The sequence below is a fragment of the Terrapene carolina genome, unplaced genomic scaffold (assembly GCF_002925995.2).
Source record: "Terrapene carolina triunguis isolate 2854851 unplaced genomic scaffold, T_m_triunguis-2.0 Scaffold95, whole genome shotgun sequence".
NCBI classification, from domain to species: Eukaryota; Metazoa; Chordata; order Testudines; family Emydidae; genus Terrapene; species Terrapene triunguis.
Window position 1 is genome coordinate 53,023,892 of NW_020664446.1, and position 27,122 is coordinate 53,051,013.

General features: G+C 41.6%; 1 protein-coding gene across 1 annotated transcript in view; it reads right to left on the reverse strand.

The window, feature by feature from the left end:
• Positions 1-27,122, reverse strand: part of WAPL (WAPL cohesin release factor) — a 125,409-nt gene that overhangs the window by 46,395 nt on the left and 51,892 nt on the right. The window contains exons 3-4 of the mRNA XM_026650902.2: positions 15,962-16,996; positions 10,195-10,313 (exon numbers count right to left, since the gene is read on the reverse strand). Coding sequence (XP_026506687.1) covers positions 10,195-10,313; positions 15,962-16,996 — 1,154 coding nt within the window. The remainder of the gene's footprint in view (positions 1-10,194; positions 10,314-15,961; positions 16,997-27,122) is intronic.

The following is a 27,122-nucleotide window of genomic DNA, read 5'->3' on the forward strand; positions in this document are numbered from 1 at the left end:
TCTGAAGTTTAAACCAGAATTAATTTTGCTGCTTAAGTTTCATTCTTCTGATGTAATATTGATCCAACACTTCGAAATTTTCTGCCACTTGCTCCGTATTTGAGGATCATCATCATACAGGGTCAGCCTATAGTTATGCTTGTTTGCAAGTGTCAGCATAACTTTCTCTCTATGGAAAATTGCATAAGATGGATCAGTCATGAGGACAACTGGTTCAGACATGATCGCCGCTAAGAAGGCAACCTTCACAGACATATGGGAGAGTAGCCATGTTATTAAAGGTTTGAAGGGGAACTTGGTTAATGCCAAAATGACCAAATTAAGATCCCATGCCAGAGCAGGGATTCTATTATATGATAGAAAGTCCTACCTAGAACCTTTAGAAAATGTACAGCCAGTAGACAGGAGAAAACAGAGGGTCTATTGATTGGAGGGTGGTAGGCACCACTTATCACCAAGTGTACTTTTAGGGAGCCAAAAGGAGAGACGGGAGGTGTCATGTTATTGATTTGAACTGGAACCATATAGAACATGGTTGCAACCAAAGTCCTGTAGTGGCACCAAATCTTGTATAAAGGGGGTCAAATGAGGTGTCTACGACAAGGTTATGGTTTGCTGGTTCCAATTATGCTGTCTATATGTGTGCATCAGTTTTGTAGTTGAAGTTATAAATATTGGCTCTAAACTGTCTGTATTTCAAACTTATGCTATGCTTCTGGGAGACATCCCAGACAAGTTGGTGTTAGCTCTGCCTAGCCTGCTTGATGGCCCATTAAGGACCATCAGCTATACAATTGACCCATGGAGAGAAGGCAGATACGTCTTGCAAAGTATGCAGGGACTGGCCCATGTGACTCCAGACTCCATTTTGCTGTAATTTTCCACAGTAAGGACAAAGAGGTGTTCTTACACCTGGAAAGGACTATAAAAGGCTAATGCCACTCCTCCATCTTGTCTTCAGTCCTGCTTCTTACCTCTGGAGGGACTTTGCTACAAATGGAAGCGCTACACAAAGGACTGAATGACCCATCCCAGCTGTGGATGTACTCCAGAGACTTGATTTGAACCTGCAGTTTATTCCATCTCTGCTACAAGCCTGAACCAAGAACTTTGCCATTACTGTATGTAATTGATTCCATTTAACCAATTCTAGCTCTCATCTATATCTTTTTTCTTTTATGAATAAACCTTTAGATTTTAGATTCTAAGGGATTGGCAACAGCGTGATTTGTGGGTAAGATCTGATTTGTATATTGACCTGGGTCTGGGGCATGGTCCTATAGGATCAGGAGAACCTTTTCTCTTTTACCGGGGTATTGGTTTTCATAACCATTTGTCCCTATAATGAGTGGCACTGGTGGTATACTGGAAAACTGGAGTGTCTAAGGGACTTGCTTGTGTGACTTGTGGTTAGCCAGTGGGGTGAGACCAAAGTCCTCTTAGTCTGGCTGGTTTGGTTTGCCTTAGAGGTGGAAAAACCCCAGTCTTGGGCTGTAACTGCCCTGTTTTAAGTGATTTGTCCTGAATTGGCACTCTCAGTTGGGTCCCGCCAGAACCGCATCGTTACAGGAGGTTTTCAGGGTGATCAGAAAATCTAGAACAGTGGGACTGTCCAATTCTTTGAGGACATCCAAAGATGATGGGGCTGTCTGAGTTGACTGATTAAACTGTTGCTTGAAATCTGTCCAGGGGTACATAAGCTCTGGCTCTGAGTCCAGAGCTGCTCCAATAAATTCTATGGTCTGTGAAGGAATCAAAATGGACGTCTCTGCATACACTCAGGTTCCCATTGACATTAGAAGACTGAGGAGGGATGAGGTTGATGCCAGTACCTCCAGATGAGATCTCCCTGTCAATAGATAGTCATCTCAGTAAAGAAAGAATATCAAGCCAGAGTCAGGGTATGTCTACACTTACCGGAAGGTCCGGCGGCAGGCAATCGATGTTCTGGGATCGATTTATCGCGTCTGGTTTAGACGCGATAAATCGATCCCGGAAGTGCTCGCCGTCGAAGCCGGTACTCCAGCTCACCGAGAGGAGTACGCGGCATCGACGGGGGAGCCTTCCTGCCACGTCTGGACCCGCGGTAAGTTCGGACTAAGGTACTTCGAATTCAGCTACGTTATTAACGTAGCTGAATTTGCGTACCTTAGTCCGAAGTGGGGGGGTAGTGTGGACCAGGCCTCAGAAGCATGGACTAGCTGTTGCTAGTCCAAAGAGGAGCACCCTGTACTGATGATTTGGACCTACAGTGAATACCAGGAATGATCTGTGAGGGGATGAATGCGGATATGAAAATAGGCATCGTTCATGGCTGGGACAAAGTACTTCTCCTCTGCCCTCTTAGGAGTAAGTGTACATGTTGCTGGAGTATGCCACATGACAATGGCAGGTTCCAGGATGGCTCCATTAACAGGAGTGCCACTCTACTAAGTCCTGCCCTCTATAAAATATCCAGGAGTCTGGGAGGTGTCTCCTCAATTTCCTCCAGAGGACTCTGGAGCTCATCCACAACTGTCCTTAACAGATGTTGAAACTGGTTAGGGTCATCTGTTGGAGACTGCAAGGCCAGGCAACCGCCTCTTCAGATGATGATGATGGTACGCCTGTTGGAACCTGTGCTAGAACTGGATCTTGTCCTCCCTGCCTCCCTCTTCTTCCCTAGGCTCTTGCAGGAGCTCTAATTGTGTGTGGGCAGGGGATAGGAGGGAGGGGAGAGGGGACTGTGTAATTCTCAATGAGACCACACAGATTCCAGATATAGCTTGTACAGGTCCCACAGTCCTCAATAAGGCCAGTGAGAGGAACCTAACATGGACTGAGGAGGTCCCCAACGCACAGGGTTCCCAGTAGTCCGAGGTGGGGACCCCATCTTATGAGGTCACTGTAGAGCCCAGGAGATTCTGGATGCTCTATCTGGGCTCACCTCTCTTGGTGGTGATGTCAGTCCTTACATCATGTCAGACTCCCCGGAAAATGGAAATGTGGGCTCCAGTTACAATGGTGGTGCTGTCAGTACCATCAATATAGAAAAGCATTTGTCAGTTGCCATCAGTGGATGGGGATGAAGAGTCTTTTCCCTGTGCACCTTGGAAGCCACTGTGTCCTTAAAAGCTTGCACTGGTATTGGTGGTGCATGGTGTTTGGGCATCCTTTGTTAGTACTGGTGGTTGTCCTAACCTTGGCTCACATCTGTCTTTGCTCAGTTCCAATGATGCCGATGTGGAGGCACTCTCACTCTTTGGAGACTGCAGGTCAGTGCTGTAACCCTTATGGGCTCTAGAGCAGTGGTCCACAAACTTTTAACCTTGTGCCCCTCCTTACCCTGGTCCGTTCCCCCCACCCCAGCTGAGGTTGGGGGGACGATACTAGAAGCAGGGCCGCAGCCTGGGGCTGAGAGGTGGGATTGGAAGTGGGGCTGTAGCCAGGGGCCGAGGCTGGGGGGCAGAGTTGGGGCCACAAGCAGAGCTGTGGCCAGGCCTTGAAGCTGGGAATCAGAGTCAGGAGTGGAGCTGTGGCTGGGTCCTACAGCTGGGGGTTGGGGCTAGGAGCAGAGCCAGTCAGGGCTGTGACTGGGTGCAGGGCTGGGGCCATGCCTGGGGGTGGAGCAGAGCTGAGGGCAAAGCAGGGCTGGGTGGTGTTCCCTTTCCACCTCCCTGTGGATGCTGGCCCAGGCCCCGCCACACCCCCTCCCCGGGGGACGCACCCTACGTTTTAGGGACCACTGCCCTTTTGCTTCATTGGAACCTGGTGCAAAGAGTCACCAGACTTAGGCATCACGAAAGCAGACCTCATCTTCAAGGTGGTTCTGGAGGGAGATTTCTCTTTAGACTTTTGAGAGGGCTTTTTACCCTCACAGCGAGCTTGGAAAGGGGAGTCCTTAGTTCTGCCTTTGCTTGCCCCTGTATTTGAGATAGTGGTGCTGGGCAGAATGCTCTGATGCCTCTGCCTGGCGTACATAGAGTTTGCCTGGCCTAGATTGGACTGGGACCTCAAAGCATACTCTACTGGATGTTTCCCAAATTTCTGTTCCCACGCTTGCCGGGTTTGGCTGGGCAAGGAGCCACAGATACTGCACTCAGTGGAAATATGAACTTTTCCAAGGAAGTACCGGCACTTCTGATGGTCATAGATGACCGGGCAGGATTGGGTGCAGGAGACAGCTCTTTTAAGTCTGAAATCCTGGACATAATCTGAGTCCCATACCAGGAAGGAGGCAGTCTGAAATCTAACTAATACCTAATTAGCTTTTATTTTAGAATCTTTATAGATTCAAAGTTGAAGGGGATCACTGAACACTGGAGGACTGAGCCTCAGACCATGTGGTAACTGGAGAGTTCTATAGCACTCCTTATATCCTCGGTCCAGAGCATGAGGTGAGGAGGAACACAGGTGCAGGCCAAGAGAAACTATTAGCAAAAGTCTTCCCATCTCAGGTGCATGAATACCCATGATGGAATACATATAGGGACCAGTACTCGAACCACCATAATTTCTCCCTAGGGTGGCATCCCTGTAACTGGACCACTTAACAAAAACTTGCTTCTGCAAGAATCGTCACTGAAGGAGCTCCTCATAAGTGTAGTTTCCAAGTTCTAACATCACGATGTTCTCTCCACTCTAATACCAGCCACAATGTTTCATTCATAGGCTTCTCATACAACTGTCTCAGCACTTTTCCATGCTGTTTCCTTCTTCCTGAATGCCCTCCTGAACTGTTCCACAAGTCCATGCTCCTCTCCACATTCAAGCCACTCCTCAAGTACTCACTTTGACATCTACAAGAAGCAAGCCAAACAACAGTAGACAGGTAGATGGACAGTTGTCTGTAGTTTATAAACAGAGTATGTACAGGTGACCAATCGCTGTATCCATTTTCTCAACTGTTGTGATAACTGGGGACTAGTAGGCCTACCTCATTTATGAGTTTAACTGTGGGGAAGTCGATGGAAGTTTATGAAATGGTCCAGTCTCATGTAATAAAAAATGGTAATTAGAAAAGGTAACAGAAGTCCAACTTGGCCTGTTACATAACACCGATTATAAAATCAGTAAGAATGAAAAACAAAGATTAACTTAGTCTAAACAAAAAGGCTTTACCAATGTAACTCAAGGACTGTGTTAACAAGAAAACAAGAAAAATATGGGACCAGCAGTTAATGGATCAAACTTGGCATGTCTGAAATTAGACCTAATTCAAGAACAAAAGGAGAGGATGGACTATTCCGCCCATCGGCCCTTGAAGAGACTTTAATGGGTGAGACTTTGAGGGATTCCAAGAGGGGGAAGGCTGCTAGGACTCTGCTGTGCTCCCGAGACTTCATCCTTCTCCCACAGATCACAAAAGGTACTACATCATCATGAAACCTAGAACTGAACAGGGAAGCATGGCTTTCACTGCTGCATCAGTGTGTTCTTTTCTGCTCCACTATCTTTCCTCCTGTCCACTGTCTCACAGCTTTCCATTTGATCCTGAGGTCAGCTGTACCATACAGCACCAACACAATGAGATGAGATGGCACATTTAGCTCTGGCCATCCTAGGGACCAGCCAGACAACGCTGCACATTCCAGACTGGAAGATAAGTCTGAATGCAGGTCAATTGCTGTCGTGGCTGACCTGTCACCTCAGAGCATCCATTTGTGACTGATCTGCATCCGGAATCCTGCCATCAACCAACACTGTATTTCCCCAACCTTTGCTCTCCTGTCTCCTCTTCTCCTTGTGTCTGTTTGTCAAAAGCAGGAAAAGGAGGCACTCTTCAAATCTTGGAACTGAGTAACAAAAACCATCCCTTTGCTTCCCACCAGGTCCCTCCCCCCCAAAACATTTTAGTGACACCATTCAATAACGAAATTGGTAGCACTACTTTAAGGGATTACAATGCAATGGCAATAGGAAATTCATTCTAAAGATAGGAGTGGGCATGTGGTGTTCTGTGGCCTGCAATGTGCAGGCAGTCAGACTAGATCAGGGGTCTCAAACACGCGGCCTGCGGAGGAGTTATTTCCTGCAGCCCGCCATACTGACTGAGGGCCTGAGCTCCTGACTCAGCATTTGTTGCCCCGCCCTGACCTAGGGCCTGGGCTTAATACTTTGTACTATTGTTGCTCAGCCCTGACTGAGGGTCTGAGCTTCTGACTCAGTGTTTGTTGCCCAGCCCTGACCTAGGGCCTGGGCTAAATACTCCTGCTGGTTGCTCAGCCCTGACCGAGGGCCTGAGCCCCTGATGTAGCATTGGTGCCCCGCCCTGAGCCAGGGTCGGGTTTACTGTGTCTTCCAGGACCGCAAGGGAGACCCTGCAGCCAGACGAAGTACCCAAGCACCAGTGTGTAGTGAGCCGGTGTGGCTCCCTGCCGCTCCGGAGAGGGTCGAGCCCCGGCAAACCCTTGTACAGTGTAGATCATCATCAGTGTTACTGACCACATAAGGAATAGTTACAAGTGTTTATATTTTATCAAAACCCCTCTTTGCATTACAGTTTTAAAAAAGTTACTATATTGATTTTTAATAGCATACTATATTACTCTTCATTTTTGACTATACACCTCTACCTCGATATAACGCTGTCCTCGGGAGCCAAAAAATCTTACTGCGTTATAGGCGAAACCGCGTTATATCGAACTTGGTTTGATCCGCCGGAGTGCACAGTTCCACCCCCCCGGAGTGCTGCTTTACCGCATTATATCCGAATTAGTGTTATATCGGGTGGCGTTATATCGGGGTACAGGTATACTTTTGCATCACTGTATGAAAAGGTTTCAGTGATGCGGCCCTCGGGCCAATGTACTAGTCCTCATGTGGCCCTCGTGGTGATTTGAGTTTGAGATCCCTGGACTAGATTATCTTGATGGTCCCTTCTGACCTTAAAGTCAGAGTCTATGAGTAGTGATACTATGGTGGTTATGGAGGGAGTCAGCATAAATGGTTGTTTCCATACTTTAAAATTATGGATTTCTATTGAGTTTATTCCTTACTCTAAATTCTCTGGGTTTTATAAACACAATACATTTACAACATTCCTGTAAAGTATTCTACCCTAAATTGCTGATATGTACTCAATGTACTTGCTGAGCATTTTTTTTAATTTGAAAAAAAAATTCAAATTGTAATTAAGAAAAAAAAGGCATCAACAGTAAACAAGAAGCCCCAAGGGAATGTTACCATGCAGTATTTCTAATGAAGTTATGCAATACCAAATAATTTTTTAATTTAAACTTTTAGGGACAGGTTCACCAGTATGCTCTAGCTGCTTTATACCACTATGGAGCAGTGCAAAGTAGCTGTGCCTGTACTCCAGCTTTCCATTCCTTCTTGCTCTCCACATTCCCTTGTATTTCCTTCCCAGTTTTACTGTCTCCTGTGCTCCTTATTGAGCACATCTGGGGCAGTGGGTAGTCCATGAAGACAAATATTTTAATAAATGTATCAGTTGAAGCATAAGAATAAAATCTTTGGAGAAACTCCAGTTTCTGCCCTCTTTAAAAATAGCCACAACCCTGTTTTTCCTCAATGAAAGCAATCAAGCTACCCTCAAGAAAGACAGAGGCTCTCCTATCCTGTCAGAAATCTCAGGGTATGTCTACACTACAGGATTAATCCGAATTTAGATAATTCGAATTTGGGAAACAGGTTGCATAAATTCGATTGTGCGCGGCCACACTAAGCACCTTAATTCGGTTTTAAACCACATTAATTCGGTGGTGTGCGGCCACACTACCCCATTAACTTAAACACAGTAATTCGGTGGTGTGCGTCCACACTAACCCTAATTCGAATTAACAAAATCGATTTAGGCTCTACTCCGTTCGTCGAGGTGGAGTACAGAAATCGATTTAAAGGGCCCTTTAATTCGAATTAACTGGCTCTGTAGTGTGGACGGGTGAAGGGTTAATTCGGATTAAGGCAGCTAAATCCGAATTAAAGTCCTAGTGTAGACCAGGCCTCAGAGGAATAGGTGAATGGAAGCAGTGAATAAGCTTTTAGCTATGGAGAACATCTGCACAAATAATCTACCCCTTAGCAAGGAAGGAGGACTAGTAATGGACAACACCAAGAAGGCTGAGGTATTTAACGCCTATTTTGCTTCAGTCTTCACTAAAAAGGTTAATTGTGACCAGATGCTTAGCACAAACATGATTAATATTAACAATGGGGAAGGAAGGGAAGACAGATTAGGGAAAGAACATTTAGGTAAATTAGATGTTTTCAAATCAGTAGGGTCTGATGGAATTCATTCTAGGGCCAACACCTAGAAGATAATAAGGTGGTAAGTAACAGTCAGCATAATTTATCAAGAACAGGGTAACAAGCCTTGTGGATGGGGAAGCAGAACATGTGGTATATCTTGACTTTAATAAGGCTTCTGATACGATCTCAGGTGACTTCATAAACAAACTAGAAGATAAGGTGATAAGTAACAGTTAGCATGGATTTGTCAAGAACAAATCATGTCAAACCATGATTCTATACTTAATGAACTGAAGCAAATCTCTGAACTGTTAGAAAACCTGACCTCTGAGGAAGGTTGAAAAACTAGGTATGCTTAGTCTTGGGGGAAAAAAAAAAAAAAAAAAAAAAAAAAAAAGGAGACTGAGGCAGGGACCCGATAGATAAATACTTTTCAAATGTGTTACCAACGGTTATAAAGAAAATGGTGATCAATTGTTCTCCATGTTCACTGAAACTACACTGAAAATGTAGTAATAGGCTTAATCCGCAGCCAGGGAGATTTAGGTTAGATATTAGGACAAACTTTCGAACTATAAAGGATAGTTAAGAACTGAAATAGGGTTACCATGGGAGGTTGTGGAATCCCAGTCAGTGGAGACTTTTAACAACAGGTTAGACCAACACCCTAGGTCCTACCTCATGACTGGGGGATGGACTAGTTGACCTCTTGAGGTTCAATTCCAGCCCAGCATTTCTATGAATATAGTATCAGAGGGGTAGCAGTGTTAGTCTGGATTTGTAAAAGGCAACAAAGAGTCCTGTGGCACCTTATAGACTAACCCACGAAAGCTTATGCTCCAATACTTCTGATAGTCTATAAGGTGTCACAGGACTCTGTTGCTTTTTACATGACTATAATAGGAATTTCTTGGGGGGGGGGGGGGGGAAGCATATGCCAAAGGATCTAGGCCTTAGAAAGACACATCTTGGCCAGTCAGGAGATACGGGACCCTTCATTTAATGGAAGCTATAAACTCTCCTATTCATACATTCCAGGTGAATTTTCAAAAACCAAATACTCAATACACTAACTGACTGGACAAGGAAAATGTACACAGCATTGCAAAAGGATCTGGGTTTTATTAGATTCTGCTAAAAGACAAGATTCCTACTACTAAGCATTCTGAGTAGTCACTTTTCCATGAAATTACAAATAAAATTTTTAAACACACAAATGAAACAAGAAGCAATGAGGACCATATCTATGCCCAATTCTAAGCTTCTGTCTTGTTTTCTGTAGCCCTGATCAGAAAAGCATGACTAGAATTTTTTTTTTTAAAAATATACACACAATAACAGGGAAAGTATATTCTCTTCTCTACTCCCCAAAACCCATAACAGTAAAATTTTACTTTAGCCTTCTGAAACAGAAGAATATCTTTAGGCAACAATCAAGCATGGAAGATTGCCACCCAAAAACTAAAAATCTTAAGCCATGAGTACATGAAAAATGGAATTATAATGGAAACAGTTTTGTACTCAAATACAGATTTGGCTTCCAGGTGCCAACTGTAATATTAAAGTTGAAGCAAGGTGATTAAAACAGTGACACATCAATCCGGGGGAGGGGGGGGAAAGACCTCAAAAGAGGGACAGAATATCCAAGTAATCAAACTATTTATTAACTCAATAGTCTTGTGTGCTTTATAATAATTTTAAGATGGGTTAAATATTGCATCCATAACAAATGGGATAAGACAAAGGTAATCAATAAGCAGACCATGGGCCAAAATCCAGACCACCAGACACTTCTGAACAGATCCTGAAACCTCTTTATTTACTTATTATCATTATTATAATATTTTACTATTTTCTCTAGAGTCTGGATCTTGATAAAGAAATTTGGACTTTGACAAAAAATAAACTGACTACCCCAGGATAAGATCTAGAGATACATATACTAACTACAAGACCCTCAACACTACGGCGCTGAATAAAATAAGAGAAAGTATTACCACTTACCCTCTTTGGCCCACTAAAAATCTTCCTGGTATTTTCCTTAGATTTATCACCTTGTTTATTTGTGGACTTCTTATTGCTTTCAGGCACACCAGATGAATCCTCTGAAAAATCCAGTAGATCTGTAAAGGTAAATATAATGAAAAGATATTCTAGCAATCAGCCTCTTCACACAAAATTCTGTTCTTGTACCTAAACTGCTACATTATAAGGTGCTGAAATTATAGATTAGTTAATGACATTCTCAAATTTACAATAATTTTTTGAAACTGCTTGAGACTACAATGCAGCATTTAAACATTTGCCAAAAACCTGATGTTAAGAAGGTTTTAGTTTATACTTGGTTATAGCATGAGAAGTCAAATTTCTACCCAAACACTGGTTCAAGACCTATACTTGAAAAGGCTAACCAATCTTGAAAGAATTTATACTGTTTCTAACTGGTTTCTAGGATAGCAGAACTAAGTTCTTTATAAAGCTAATATTTCACAAGATAAATGGAAGTTATATTGGAAAAGAAGTGGAATAAATCAAGATGAAAGTCAATATTTTTAAAGTACATTACCCTGTAATGGGTAAAGGTTGGAAACAAAAATGTATACTACTGGAAGTCTAACGATTGAGACCATTTCAAGCCCTCAGAGTTCATATACCAAACCTTAAAACTGACAGTGGCCTTTCATATTGACAGCTTTTTTGGCACAGGTAAGTAGCGTATAGTAATCTCACACCTTAGGATCATACAAGTTTATAAGTCAGTCATCAATCTGAATCTTTGTAAAAAAAATTGCTTTAAATTCATCTTTGTACAAATTTATGTTCATACCTCACTTTTGAGAGGAATGCAAATATTACTCAGAAGTATAGTGGATATACTTTTGGATCTTAACTATTTCTAGTGGCATTCCCACTTAATAGATAGCTTGCTGGAAATAGGTGAGAAAGGTTTGCAGATGGAAGGAACCAGTTGGCAGTGGTCTCAGGGGTTCTCTTTTCAGTATACCCGGACTCTGCTGCCCAGATCCCTCTGGTCCTCAAAGTTTTGGTTGTAGATCTCCAACATTAATTCATGTGACCCTGCCTTCTCTTCAAGATGGAGTCGACAGGAGAAAAGAATTTTCATTTGTGTTGCAGGGTCGTAAGCATAAAGACTTGGAAACTAGTCTGCATGTTCTTTGATTTGGTGCTACTCAGATGTTATCACAGACTTTATTTGGGAAGTGGAGGTAGGAACAGAACGCAAAATTAAACTCATGTTGTTTAAATAAAAAAAACTGATAATTGGTTTACTCCGAGTGAGCTACCCATATTTTAGAACTGTAAGACATGTAAGCATGCTGGATCAATTGCTCTATTAAGTTATTTTGGCTTTTCCACACCCACACACCAACAAATATTGAACACTAGGCAATATGTTTCTCACGATACAGGTATCTGAACTCACTATGCCTGTAGAAACCATTAACATTTTCAGATACTTTTTGTTACAATTTGAAAATTGTTAGATTGATACATGCAATAGTATTTGAAACAGTTTTAGACTAGAGCTCAAAATCCTACAGTAATATAATATTCTTTCATTATGGTAAAATAATCCAAAGTCTTAAAATTTAGCAGTAACCCAAGGGAATCAATGTGCCATTAAAAAACAGTACAATTGCCTACCAAGTGACAAATCAATCGTAGCTAGAGTAATAGAAACAAAAAAGCAGGCTTGAAGCCTGCAGTGCTGCTGCCGTGGCTGGCTCACTGAGCATGCACTGGGTTTCATGCAGCAGGATTCCATGATCAATTATATATTCTAATGGCATTAATTATGATCAGGGCTTCTTACCTTCTCTGTGGAATTACATAACCAGTAAATGGATCTGAAATTATGTCAATTTCTTAGGTAATCCTACAATCAAACATCAAAAGCAAGCCAAATACTGCCTAATTAGGTCATCTTAAAGATCCAACGCAGCTTCAAACTACATTTAGTTGAACAGCAAGAAAAACTGACTCCTCTGCATTTCCGATCCCTTGCTCCATTTATCAAAAATCCAGCATATTAGATTTTTATTGGTGATCCATTAAGTGCATTTTGAAATTTGTGATTTTTTTTTTTTAAACCGGCACTTCAAGATGACTTAATTTGATAGTATTCAGGGAGCCCACCAAGCTAGTGCCTGTCATTGTCAGCAAATAAGGAAACTTTTTCTGATTTGTCCACTAAAAGTTACTGTACATGTATAACACCACTATCTATATTCAATATCGAAACATGTGCAAGTTTAAATTAAGTCATCTTTACCCAGGGTCAATTCTGAAAAAGTCTCATCTTAGAGATTAATTTTAAAAATATTTAGGGTTTTATATATATCAGAGATTGAAAGCGCCCCCCCCCCTCCCCAAACCTCCAAATATCAAAAACCACCTAGCCATGAAACAATCTCTGAGAAAGCTGACAATGTTATGAAGGTAAAAGGTCTTGAGGCGATTGGTCACCAATGTATGGAAAGTTCAGTATTTAAAAAAATCCTTAGCACTCACTCAGCAAGCAACAAAAAAATTTTAATTGAACAAATATGCAATAATTTTTATTGCATAAAATAATCTGTTTTAGCGGAAGATAAGTTTACAGTAACATTTAGAACAAGGCGATCAGTCAAACAGCTTATTTCCTGAAGTTTCATCTTGATAGAAGGAAGTTTCTTCAAAGCATCTCACGTAGAAACATTTATAATGTATGATTTCAATGTTATGTAATGTCTATTTTCATAGGCTGTTTCCCTCACACTTCTTTGGAGAACTGTCCCAGGGAAAAATGTGTCTTCCTAAATCCCGTGAAAGTGTGTTTCTTTTACTTTTTTTGGTGGTCTGCAGGACCACTGCAATTGACAAAAATTTCATAAGAAAATTGGGAAACTGTAATATAGGGAAGAGAAAAAAGGATCTATAAAGGGGCACGCTTACAGAATATGGAAAAATAAAAACTAAAAATACTGCTATAGCAGTATTAGAATTTCCAAAACCTAAAAAATTTTCTTTTGTAGGACCTTTGGAAAGATAGAAGAAAATGAATAGAATAGGCATTATTTCCATCCTTTTCCACAGCACAGTTTCATTTTACTCTTAATCTCAGAATCTGAAATGCTCCTTGATTAAGGCCTGCCTATCCTTGTGATTAATTAAAATTCTTCTTGGTTGAGAGACCATTCCCTTTGATTTTCAACCTGTGTAGCCAGTCTGTCCTGGTATTCAGCATTTTCTGTGCACAGCCTTGATAGAATCACATTGTACTTTGGCCACTGAAATATAATTGGTTTTAAACGTAGTGGGGTTTTGGCTCTAGACAACGCAAACAATTTGTTTACTTTCTTGTAGGGGAAGTTAGTTGGGTAGTATCATTGTTTTGCAATTTTGTAGGACTGCAATTTGGAGTGAAAAAGTTTTTCTCCATCCTGATGCTAGACTGCCTTTTAATCAGACTATTTTGGGCTGCAACTGAAGAACTGGACACGAGGGAATTCTTAATTGGGAGTCAAAGCATAGATACAAGATTTCAGGCTTACAGCAACTCTGGAGTGCCTCAGTGTTTGGAAAATGTTGCTATGGAAAAGACTAGGAATTTGGAGCCTGGAAGATTTTTGTGTTTTTGCCCTTAGGTGGACCAATTCTTCACATACACAGGTGAACAAGAGTAACATCTGGAAGGGACTTGATTCAGGGAAACATTCTGATTCACTCTGAATCCTTTGTGGATGAATATTGCCTGCTTATAGTCTTTTATCAGCTTTCCAGTGGAGTAACTCTAGAAACCTTTAAATTTGTATGACTGGATGTAAGCTTTTTTCTTCCCATCTGTCAACTTTCAGAATAAAATGAAAGGAATAGTGCATTTCTACTTAGCCAGAATGTTATTCTAAGAATATTTTCTAGGGTTGTGTAATTTGGCACAGATTTTTGTTTGAAGTCTTACAAAAAACAATGGGATATATGTTTAGACAGTTCAGGTACCAAGTTGGAGCATGGCAGAAGTGTTGCATGGGTTCTGTAGAAAGCCAGATTCCATTTTTAAATATGCTGTAAACTGAGGTATAAATTCAACACTGCTGTGAACTGAGGGCAGTATTTAAAACTCCCACTAATGCCAATGGGAGTTTTGCACCAAGATGGGATGGAATAGAACCTTTATGAAGGAAAGGACATTTTTTCCCAGTACCTTATCATTTTATATCAGTGGCAAAATATGTTCACCGTTAGGGCAGAAACACCAGTGGTCCTATCTTTCTTCCTCTTTCACCTTCCTGTTTAACTCCTTTACATTTTTCCCTCTGCATTTCATTCCCTGTAACAATATTCAGTTCCCACGTCCCCCATTGGGATTCACTCCCATCTGCTTCCCCCTATTAAAGCGATCAGCAATGGGAGTGATAAAGCTCACAAAGTAACACTAGACTTTAGAGTTAATATCTTTATGAGATGATGACAGTGCTAAGCAGTGTAGTTCACATTTAGTGCTTGAAGGAAAAAAATAAACCAAATTCTTGTGAAATTCCAAGGGTTCTGGGATCTTACGTTGTCTCCTGCTGTGGGTTGGAGGGGAAAGATACTCCACGCCCACCCACACTTGCTAAAATGTTTGCCATCTCTAGGAGATTATGGCCCTGAAGATTCAAGAAGGAAAAGCCTGACTGCTCTGAGTTCTGGAAAATGTATATAATGTCTTAGGGTCTGCTGGATGCCAAGCTTTGTGAAACGTGTTCGGTCTCAACTGTGCTTCTCAGTCTGTCAAAGTGTCTATTTCTAAGAGAGATGAAATAATATCCCTTGATTATATTCTGTGGATGAGTCCTCCTTTTCAGAGGGCTGTCTAAACAGTAAGGGTGCGTCTGATTGTCCATGTCTTTGGAATATTTCAGCCTATCAGCAAAAAGCTTTAAGCTTGATGAACTTAAGCTTGTTCATCAGATGAGGCCATAGACTATCACAGAGACAGCCCGGTTTTCAAAAAATGACTGACACCAGGTAGTGCTCTCCAAATAACACCACAAACAATAAAACTATTTTTTGTATGTGGGGAAAAGGGAGATGCCAGCTCAGGCACAGAAACTGGGAGCAGAAGCAGGAGCCCTTTGATCTCGAGTAGGAGGATCTAATCAGATTGCTCAAACAATGGAAAAAACAAGCTGTTGATGCTAAGGACCTTCCCTTCCTAATCCCTCAAGTCTCTCTCCCTTATTTCTCAATGTAGCATGAGTCTGGTAGGAGGAAACAGCAAGAAAATTCAAGTTGTTTGGTTCTGAGCTCAAAATTTATGAATCTAGGTTCAACTTTTAAGTCCAGTAGTAACCATTTAAATTGACCTCCTGTGTAGCATAGGCCACAGAATTTTACCCAGAACATTTTGTCTTGAGCCCAGTAACTTGCAGCTGAATTAGGGCATCAGTAGAAAGACCTGTGCTTTCCAAGCATGGAGACAGAACAGTGGGAAGGTGACACTGTTGCATTATGGTTTACATGCCAAGAGATGCAACCTGTTTTCAGTAGAAAGAGGAATCTTTTCCTCTGGCATGAGATTAAAAGGAAGATAAACCATTTTTTTGATAACTATGGAGCAGTAGGCACCCATGACAGACAAGCAGAAGCTGAACTCCTACATTTTTGAACTAGTGAGTACTGTAATTCAAGAGACTAAGAACTTTAAGGATATCATAAATAGGTTACAATTTAAAATTAAGTAGATTTAAGCTTAAGATCTTATCAAATCCAGAAGAATATTGCTTACCTGCATTAGTGCTCAATTGGGTGTCCTGGGAAAAATTCTCATTGCCATCAGAACTAGATTGAAATGAGGAAGATGGTGCTGTTCTATTTCGTTTTTTGTTAGGTTTCCTTTCTGCTAACTGCCAGTCATCTTCATCATCCTCACTTTCACTCAAGTCATCAAACCCAAAGTATTTAATTTTATAATTGGAGCTTCCAGAGCCTCCTTCATCTCCCCCACCCTCATCATGGTCTTCAAACCCAAAAAACTCCAGTTTGACGTCCTTTTTGGATTTTGTATTGCTAGGTCGAAACCTGGTTGTAGTCTTGGTAGTAGCAATGTCTGCTTTCTTTCTTAGACGTCCAGCCTCTCCCAAGTCAGTAGGAGCTGCTGTAGTGAATTCATCAATACGTTCCATTGTATCCTGTATGGTAACATTACAAACTGACAAGCAAGATGGATGGAGAACAGTGTAGTCTCTAGTACGCCCAACTGTCCCTCTAAAACTGGTCCCACTACTCAAAACAGCTTTTCTTGCTGGGTTCAGACCATCATTATTTGATTCATTATTTGCTTTGGATAAAGATTGACTACTGCCATCCATTAGCTTATCAAAATTTGTTGCCCCCTGTTTTGTTTTGTTGGATCTACAATATGTCCTACAGTTGCTTGGCCTAAGAACAGTTTGCACAAGTTCTTCACTAATGGCTTCCTTTGGATTTTCCATATCTTCTTTATCAAACTCTTCATCCTTGTTCTTAATATCTGAGAAATGTTCACTATCAAAAGCTAACATATACTCTCCAGTTGTGGAGTCTTCAACTTCATCCTCCCATTCATACAAATGAGTTCTTAATGGCCCCTTAGTCTGAGATATATCTGACAGAGAGTCTGAGCTTTTCCCAATACGGGAGTCCCAAGAGTCAAGTAAGTCCTTGGTTTCTATGTTGTACCCAGAAACGTCTGTGGTTTCAGCATTGGTTTCATTACTGTCTTCGGCATTCTTGTAGATGAAGTGACTGTTCTTATTATCTTCACTAAAATTCTGTATTTTATCTACAAAAAGAGAAATTATTAATAAATAAGTAATACAAATAGAGCCATGTTATAACCATCAACTCCAAGACACAAAGCCAAACTGTGACTCATCTCAGTGTAACAGAGGGGATTCTCAATGCTCACTGGCACACAAAAAAAGTAATAGTCTCAATGAAATTATCCAAAAATTATTGATTTGTAAGAACCTAAAGCAAACTTAAGATTTAGAAAATATTTCAGAACTTAAACATATATACAAACTTTTCCATTTTTGTGCACCAAAATACTTTCCCCATGACACTGATCTAATGAGTAGTTTCCTAATAGAATAATTTTGCCAACTTCAAGGTTAGCTCTCTGCATAAGGCTCTTGTAATTAAACAGAATGTTTAAAAATCCTCTTTGTAACTACTCAACCATTTATACAACCTAAAGGAAAAAAGAAGGAAAATCAGTAATAAATCAAGTTAAACACAGTTAACAATGAATGCTCAATCTCTTTTTAAATTAAACTAAATTAAAACATTAGAAAATTTCATTTACAGTAGAACCTCAGAATTACAAACTGACAAGTTAACCACACACCTCATTTGGAACCAGAAGTACACAATCAGGGAGCAGCAGCGACAAAAAAGGCAAATACAGTTCAGTACTGTATTAAACAAACTACTAAAAAAAATAAAATAAAGGGAAAGCAGCATTTTTCTTCTGCATATTAAAGTTTCAAAGCTGTATTAAGTCAATGTTCAATTGTAAACTTTTGAAAGAACAATCATGTTTTGTTCAGAGTTATGAACAACCTCCATTCCAGAGGTGTTTGTACCTGAGGTTCTACTGTAGAATCAACTTAGTTGTGCACTTGAACATGTTTCTATACATACACCACTGAAATATTTTATGAAGATAAATAAGGGATTAAGAGTAGGGGAAGAGAACAATCCTAGAGGAATTTCTAACCATTTTACAAAAAAACACCTTCATCAGACTCCAGGAAGATAAACAAGAGAAGATTCATAATTTGTTCTTAAGAAGTTTAAACTTTGATTATAGGACACTTTTTACCCTTGGGTATTCACCTCTATGTATCTTGAAGAGAATTTAAAATATATGAGAAGATAAGTCTAGAACCCAACATAAACTGACCAGATGACACTATTCAAAAACACACCAGTCTTTGTCTACACGGAATGTTGAAGTGTGATAAATTTTGTATTAGTTAGCATGTATCATAAACAAGATGCACTCTGAAGTGTGGACAAGCTCTATGTATGGTAGAGCCTACCACAATGAGGCTCCAATCTTGGCTGGAGCCTTTAAGTGATATTGTAACGAAGTGGGTGATGAAAGAAAGATACTTTTGGTTAAAGAACTGCCAACTTATAACTATAGTAGGGCTCCTGTGGCCATTATCTTCCTAATATACTATCTCCACTCCTCCTTCCTGTTTGATCAAATACAAGCTTTCACTTTACAGTACAATAGCATACACAACTGCAATTAATTCAAATTCTGATAGAAGTGATACTTAGTATATTAAATGCCTTTAGATTTCAAGTTCTATAGAAGAACATTCCTAATTTTGTTTCTGCACTCCTGAGAAATGTGTTCTCTCCATTTTACATTCTGTGAAGCTGAAATGTGAGTCGCCTAGAGTAGTACTGTACATGTGAACAGGATGCACTCTACGCCCCGGAACTATACATCTGAAAGCTTCCTGAGCAGGTCCACATTTTACTGAAACCCTTGTTTTCTGAAGATTTGCAGTGTTCTTTCAGTCACCGTTAGAAAACTGTGATCACACTATAAATTCAGTATCCAACCAGCTTCTCATTCCTGGTTACTTTAATATAAATTTACCCTAAGGAGCTGATGAAGATGCTGGAAGAAAACTGTGGCTATGCAAGGTTTTGCTTCAAAGCGGATGATGAGAATTAAAAAGGGTGGAGACGAAGGGACATCTGCAAGCGGGGAGGTGGGGGGGAGATATTGCAAGGAGCAAGAGAAAATGAGACATAACAGGGCACAGAAGGGGAACAAAACAGTTTATTAAAACCTTTGTATGTTTTCTACTTCTGAATTAATCAGCTATTTATGGTGCACTGCTCCATATTTTGGATTTAGACCATGATAAGGTCACCTATTTGAAAAGAATTCTGAACTGTGCAATAGTGTTAACTAACCATAATATCATAAGACTAAAGTAGCCTAGACTGTAATTAAACTAAACCCACTTGAATTCCTGTTAAAAACCCACAATATTCATAAAATAAAAATCAAACTTTTAAAATACTCTTGTAAAAACTCAGTTCAACTGGACTTTCCTTAAAAGGTTAATATTAAATCTGCTCAAATTAAAGCTATAAGAAATCTACAGTTTGATGTACATGGAGCTTTCTTTGGACTTCAGGCTTTCCAATGACAAACACAGATGTAGTAAAGGTAGGGTCAACCTTATATCTTCATACACTGCTTCCAACCACTCATCTTCAGCTTCTCTTGCCCTTCATACCTCCTTTGTATAGTCAACTAAAAAGTAATTTTTCATTTCTCTATGGTTTCAATGATATTTGCAGTATAAGATTAAGAATAAGGTATTTTCTAGAAAGGTTTGTTCTTAATTCTCAGGTTATTAATGAATTCTGATGCTCTTGGCAGATAAGTGTGTCAAAGTTTCTGGCTGTTCTGTGGGACGGGAAGGGTTGTTTTAAGTGAAACCTTAACTTTGGTTTTACAGGTTTTCCAAAGCTGAATTTTTCAAGGTGGTTTTCCAAGAAAAAAAGCAGTAAATCTGCTCAACCTTACTTCAACTTTAAAGTAAGTTGCTTGAGAAATTCATTTTTCTTTTAAGTATTAGAATCGATCAGTGATAGAAAACCTCCTAGTCCTTACCTAGATGGTCTAGACCAGCATTTCTCGAACTGGGGTCTGTGGCTCCCTGGGGGTCCCTGAAGGTACTTCTGGGGGTCCGCGGGCCCCACTGATCAACTCCTCCCCCTCCCTATATCTTCTGGAGGCTATTGAAGCCAAACCGGGAGATTTTTAGCCACAAAAAGTCCAGCGGTGCAGTGGGGCTAAGGCGGCTCTCTACCTGCCCTTGCTCTGCGCCACCCCCGGAAGCAACCGGCACATCCCTGCGGCTCCTTAGGGGGGAAGGGAGGCAGGGGGTCTCTGTACACTGTCCCCGCCCCAGTGCCAACTCTGTGGCCAATGGGAGCTGCGGGGGTGGTGCCTGCTGGAAGGGGCAGCAATTGGAGACCCCCTGACCCTTCCGCTCAGGAGCCGCTGCCAGAGAGATGTGCCAGTGGCTTCCGGGAGCCACCCAAGATAAGCACATCCCAGCCGGAGCCTACACCCCCTCCCACACTCCAATCCCCTGCCCTAGCCCAGAGCCCACACCCAAACTCCCTCCCAGACCATGCACCCCTTCCTGCACCCAAATTCCCTCCCAGAGCCCACACCCCCTCCTGAACCCAAACTCCCTCCGAGTCCTCACCCTATACCCCAACCGCCTACCCCAGCCTGGTAAAAGTAAGTGAGGGTGGGGGAGAGTGAGTGACGGAGGAAGGGGGGGATTCAGTGAGTGGGAAGAGGTGGGGTGGGGACAGGGCCTTGGGGGAAGGGGTGGAGCGGGGGTGGGGCCTGGGGCTGAGCAGAGGGGCTTGGGGGTCCCTGAAAATTTTAAAATCAAAACGGGGGTCCTCATGTTGCTAAAATTTGAGAACCGCTGGTCTAGACCACATAGTCGTGTAAAGTTAAAAAGTCTGCATTTTATAAATTAGAAACAAAGAAAATATTTATGACAAGCAGACAAAGGGGTAGCTTATAAAAGAGGTAGGAATTAGTACATTACTTAGATTACATATTTGTAATAAGTACTGAAAAATCTTCAGATGTAAATTTCAAAGATGGTGGTCCTCAACCAAACACATTCTTTCCTCCAGCCAAACAAAACTAGGGACTCTTAGTGTGAGCTTTGTGGCTGACTTTAGTTGTCCTACTACAAGCAGGGATGTAAAAGTTTAACCGGTTAATCGATTAACCAATAAGCACCCCTATTTCATAGATTCATAGATTCTAGGACTGGAAGGGACCTCGAGAGGTCATCGAGTCCAGTCCCCTGCCCCCGTGTCAGGACCAAATACTGTCTAGACCATCCTGGATAGACCTTTATCTAACCTACTCTTAAATATCTCCAGAGATGGAGATTCCACAACCTCCCTAGGCAATTTATTCCAGTGTTTAACCACCCTGACAGTTAGGAACTTTTTCCTAATGTCCAACCTAAACCTCCCTTGCTGCAGTTTAAGCCCATTGCTTCTTGTTCTAGCCTTAGAGGCTAAGGTGAACAAGTTTTCTCCCTCCTCCTTATGACACCCTTTTAGATACCTGAAAACTGCTATCATGTCCCCTCTCAGTCTTCTCTTTTCCAAACTAAACAAACCCAATTCTTTCAGCCTTCCTTCATAGGCCATGTTCTCAAGACCTTTAATCATTCTTGTTTCTCTTCTCTGGACCCTCTCCAATTTCTCCACATCTTTCTTGAAATGCAGTGCCCAGAACTGGACACAATACTCCAGTTGAGGCCTAACCAGCGCAGAGTAGAGGAAGAATGACTTCTTGTGTCTTGCTCACAACACACCTGTTAATGCATCCCAGAATCACATTTGCTTTTTTTGCAACAGCATCACACTGTTGACTCATATTTAGCTTCTGGTCCACTATAACCCCTAGATCCCTTTCTGCCGTACTCCTTCCTAGACAGTCTCTTCCCATTCTGGATGTGTGAAACTGATTGTTCCTTCCTAAGTGGAGCACTTTGCATTTATCTTTGTTAAACTTCATCCGGTTTACCTCAGACCATTTCTCCAATTTGTCCAGATCATTTTGAATTATGACCCTATCCCTCCAAAGCAGTTGCAATCCCTCCCAGTTTGGTATCATCTGCAAATTTAATAAGCGTACTTTCTATGCCAATATCTAAGTCGTTAATGAAGATATTGAACAGAGCCGGTCCCAAAACAGACCCTTGTGGAACCCCACTTGTTATGCCTTTCCAGCAGGATTGGGAACCATTAATAACTACTCTCTGAGTACGGTTATCCAGCCAGTTATGCACCCACCTTATAGTAGCCCCATCTAAATTGTATTTGTCTAGTTTATCAATAAGAATATCATGCGAGACCGTATCAAATGCCTTACTAAAGTCTAGGTATACCACATCCACAGCTTCTCCCTTATCCACAAGACTCGTTATCCTATTACAGAAAGCTATCAGATTGGTTTGACACGATTTGTTCTTTACAAATCTATGCTGGCTATTCCCTATCACCTTACCACCTTCCAAGTGTTTGCAGATTTCCTTAATTACTTGCTCCATTATCTTCCCTGGCACAGAAGTTAAACTAACTGGTCTGTAGTTTCCTGGGTTGTTTTTATTTCCCTTTTTATAGATGGGCACTATATTTGCCCTTTTCCAGTCTTCTGGAATCTCTCCCGTCTCCCATGATTTTCCAAAGATAATAGCTAGAGGCTCAGATACCTCCTCTATTAGCTCCTTGAGTATTCTAGGATGCATTTCATCAGGCCCTGGTGACTTGCAGGCATCTAACTTTTCTAAGTGATTTTTAACTTGTTCTTTTTTTATTTTAACTGCTAAACCTACCCCCTTCCCATTAGCATTCACTAGGTTAGGCATTCCTTCAGACTTCTCGGTGAAGACCGAAACAAAGAAATCATTAACCATCTCTGCCATTTCCAAGTTTACTGTTACTGTATTTCCCTCCTCACTGAGCAGTGGGCCTATCCTGTCCTTGGTCTTCCTCTTGATTCTAATGTATTGATAAAAAGGTCTTCTGGTTTCCCTTTATTCCCGTAGCCAGTTTGAGCTCATTTTGTGCCTTTGCCTTTCTAATCTTGCCCCGCATTCCTGTGTTGTTTGCCTATATTCATCCTTTGTAATCTGTCCTAGTTTCCATTTTTTAATATGACTCCTTTTTATTTTTTAGATCATGCAAGATCTTGTGGTTAAGCCAAGGAGGTCTTTTGCCACATTTCCTATCTTTCCTACTCAGCAGAATAGCTTGCTTTTGGGCCCTTAATAGTGTCCCTTTGAAAAACTGCCAACTCTCCTCAGTTGTTTTTCCCCTCAGTCTTGATTTCCATGGGACCTTACTACTTATCAGCTCTCTGAGTTTACCAAAATCCACCTTCCTGAAATCCATTGTCTCTATTAAACTATTAATATAATATTAATATAAAAATATATTATCTATATTAAACATTTAACGGCGTAACCAATAAAATTTTCATCAGTTATACAGTTACTTTTTTTAATCACTATTTACATCCCCTGACTACAAAGAGTAAAACCTCAGAGATAACCAAGAACAAAACAGGGCTTTAAAACAATCATCCCTAACACTTCGAATTGTACCAGAAATAATCTGGAAGTCGTGCTACACAAGCACTGCTTGATAAAATACCACTAACCAGCTACTGTCTCAAATTTTAGTACGTTCATTACAGTTAAACACAGTAACTTCTCCCTCTTCTGGGATTTTACGTACAAGGTTTTTTAGTTTTTAGCAGAACTTTTACAGTTCACTGTAATCACTCAGATTTTCTTGAACATGAAGAGAAATGCAAGACTTTAACAAAGTAGCTGGTGAGCAGTTCCTTTGTCCTAAAATTTCCTTGCCACTTGTTCTGGTACCACTGGACTACAGTGAAATTTCCTCTTCCTCTAGAGAAGCAGTGCTTTCTACAGTAGACAGAATATATTTTCCCTCTACAGTAGAACCTCAAAGATACTAACACCAGAGTTATGGAGTGACCAGTCAATAAGACACCACGTGAAACTGGAAATAACCAATCAGGCAGCAGTGGAGACAAAAACGGGAAAATACTGTTCTGTGCCTGTATTGAATCTTAAAGGTAGACACATCTGGGCTGCCTGGCCCCACCCCCACGCATAGGGCACCCACTTACAGCTAAGAAGCGAAGATGCTGAGATTCACAGGCAAAACTGTGAGCCCCCACTGCCAGCCCAAGGCAGCACTGAGGTCTGCACTGCTTTCCTGTAAGCCATGGGTGCTGTTTTCAGACACACCCCAGCTGGTGGGAAGGCGCTGTTTTCAACCCCAACCCCACCAGAAGAGGGTCGCACTGTTTCCCCTACCACCTCCTCGTTCCCTTGCCGGGAGAGGGACACAAGTTTGCCCAGCCAGGAAAGCCGCCACCTGCAAGAAAGCTGCCTAGCTATCCCTGGAACCTGACCTGGAGTGTGAACTGCTGGAGACGGAGTTGCGCTTTGTTCAGAGTTATGAACATTTCGGAATTATGTACAAGCTCCATTCCTGAGGTGTGTCACTCTGAGGTTCTACTGTACTTTCCAGATAGGAAGAGTAACTTCAGATAGGCCTCAGATTTCAGAGCCTCGGCTCTCAAGATGGAGCCTCCTCCACCCTAATATTAATTAAAAAGGAATTCCTCAAAATGATTTTCTTGCAAGTGGCTCCTCACATTGGTCCACCAGAGCCTGGCCTTGATACCATCCAAACTGCTGCAAAGACAATTTTTTCCACACTACTGAAAAGGCAGAGAGCCACTGCAATTATAGTCAGACAGTTCTGTATTATTGCATTTTAACTTATGGGATAGGCACTGCCAGCTATATTGTGCCACCTGTAATTAAGGTTCCTCAACACTTCCCATTAGAAGACCTTGTTTTCAGTTTACTCATGGGGGGAATTCTGCACCATTGTGCACATGCAGCATTCATGTTCCCTGCAAGTTACTTTGCTTCCCCGCAGAAAAATTACTTATGACAAGGAAGCAAAGGGAAGCCAGAAAAGCATTCAAATGCCTCTCCCCAGCAGTGTGGGCATGTCATTTTGCACACCTATGGCGGACGGCAGAGAGGTGAACCACCCTGATGAGCCCCGTCTACTCCCACTCTACCATGCACCATTCCCCCGGCACCCAGAGCCTTCTAATGAGCCCCAGACATCCAGACTTCCCCTGCTGAGCCCCAACCACCTTCACCTGGATCCCCCTGCAGTAAGAACCCCCTCAATAAGCCCCTGCGCATCCAGATTCCCCATGCACCCATAACCCCCACCAAGCTGCCTGCACCCAGATTACCTTCCACAAAACCCTCTGACTCCGTACCTGTATCCCTGCACCCTAAGCCTCTCCACACTTGGATCCTGCCAAGCTGAGCCTGCCTGCTCGACTCCTGGATCAGGGGCCAGGGCTGGGCGTGCACGTGATACTCTGACCTCTTGCTTGCTATCTTGGTTGGCCTGGCGTGGAGGGGCAAGGTCCCGGGGTGTTTTTGGGGAGGTCTAGCCCTTGCACTGTGTCAGAGTTGGGTGCAGCCTCTCTGCCAAGTCCGTGTCAGGAGGAGGGTCTGAAGGGTGCTCCCCACTGCCACGCTGGAGCCCCCACATTTATTTATTGACAAAATATGCCAAAATTTGCAGAATTTTAAAATACTGTGTACAGCATTTAAAAAAAAAAACAGAATTTTTAATTTTGTGGCACAGAATTCCCTCAGGAGTATCAGTTGCTCCTAACTTTGCCAAATTTTAGCCATTCAAGCTGAAATTTCCAAGGGTGGGGGAATGCCCCACTCTGAATATTTCTGAAAGTTTTGGCAAATAATTCAGACGTGAAAGATGAGATTAGCAGCATATACATGGTTTTGCCCATGTTAAAAAAATAGGTACAGCCGTTTTGTTCAGAAACTGTAGTACCTTCATGCTTTTGGACAAGGACTTGAAATCTGACGAGGGAGTCGCTCTGGAGTCACGAAGTACATTTTGTTATTCTCATAACTGCCCAAATAATGATCTGGGAGTGGGGGGAAGAGAAGAGGAGTTGATATATGCTTAGTAGAAACTTGATAAGAGTTTGGAGGCAAAACTCTAAAGTCCATCTGCAATGACCACACAGCTCTTGCGTGCCAATCAGATTACACAAGCATCACCACCAGAGTGACTGGGCATATTATATACTGGCGATACACAGGCTGAGCAGGATTTTCCTCGCAACTGCTCCTCCCAACTATGGGCCACTGTGGCACCAGACACAGGAAGGGAGGGCAAGGAGACTCTCACCTGGGCAGACTCCATTAGCACAATAGGCAGAGGTCTCTGTGGTGGATCCTAAGGTTCCACACCTGCTGATGACCCAGTTGCATGTCAATATGTTTCTACACCATGAAATTTGCTATTTCAGTTTGCTTTTTCAAAAGGCTAGGATACTATATACAAAATCTATATTAAAGGAATACTAAGGTCACAAAGTCAAGCATTCAAAAATTAAGAAATGCCAGAATTAAGGTTGCTGTGCAACTTGTGACCCTAGGCTCTGATCTAAAGAAGTGCTGAGCACTCACTGCTACAACTGTCTGGAAAGCTGTGCTTTGAACATTAAAAAAAGCAATAGCATGCTAAATACTCTGAAAAAAAATCATGTCCTAGTTTCAAATTAGTGGAAACTTGACTTGAGTCTTTGTGCCTCAGATCCTCATTGTAAAGTGGCAATATCACCTCATCAAACTTGAGTGTAGTGGAAATAATTTAATGTTTGTGAAGCACTTGGTCATTACAGTAATGAGTGCCTCAGAAAATCCTATGAGAAAAATCAATTGTTCTGTATTCAGAGGAGGCTTGAGTGGTGTGCAGTCTGTAAAAGCATAGAAAAGATATGTAATTATGTTAATTAAATACCATAATAATCCATACATATACAAGGGCTGAATTATGGTTGCACAAGCAACTTTAATTCTGGCATTTTCTAACTTTCCAGTGCTTGCTTTGCAACCTTAACATTCTCTCAATTTAGCAGTATGTGTATATATATATATATATATATATATATATATATATATATATATATAAAAACTCAAAAGAAATAAAAGAAGTGCTTGGAATTAGCAAGTCTTGTCTAAAAAAAATGATATTTAACATAACCCTGATTTAGTCCTCATCCACATTTGTGGGATAATATTGTATCCCATGAGCATGCATGTTGCTGTGTCTCAAACTAGTGGCCCTCAACCATGCTATTTTGGGACATAATAATGTAGGCCCAGGTACACAGTTGGCCCCAAAAAAAAAAAGAACAATACTGAATCTAA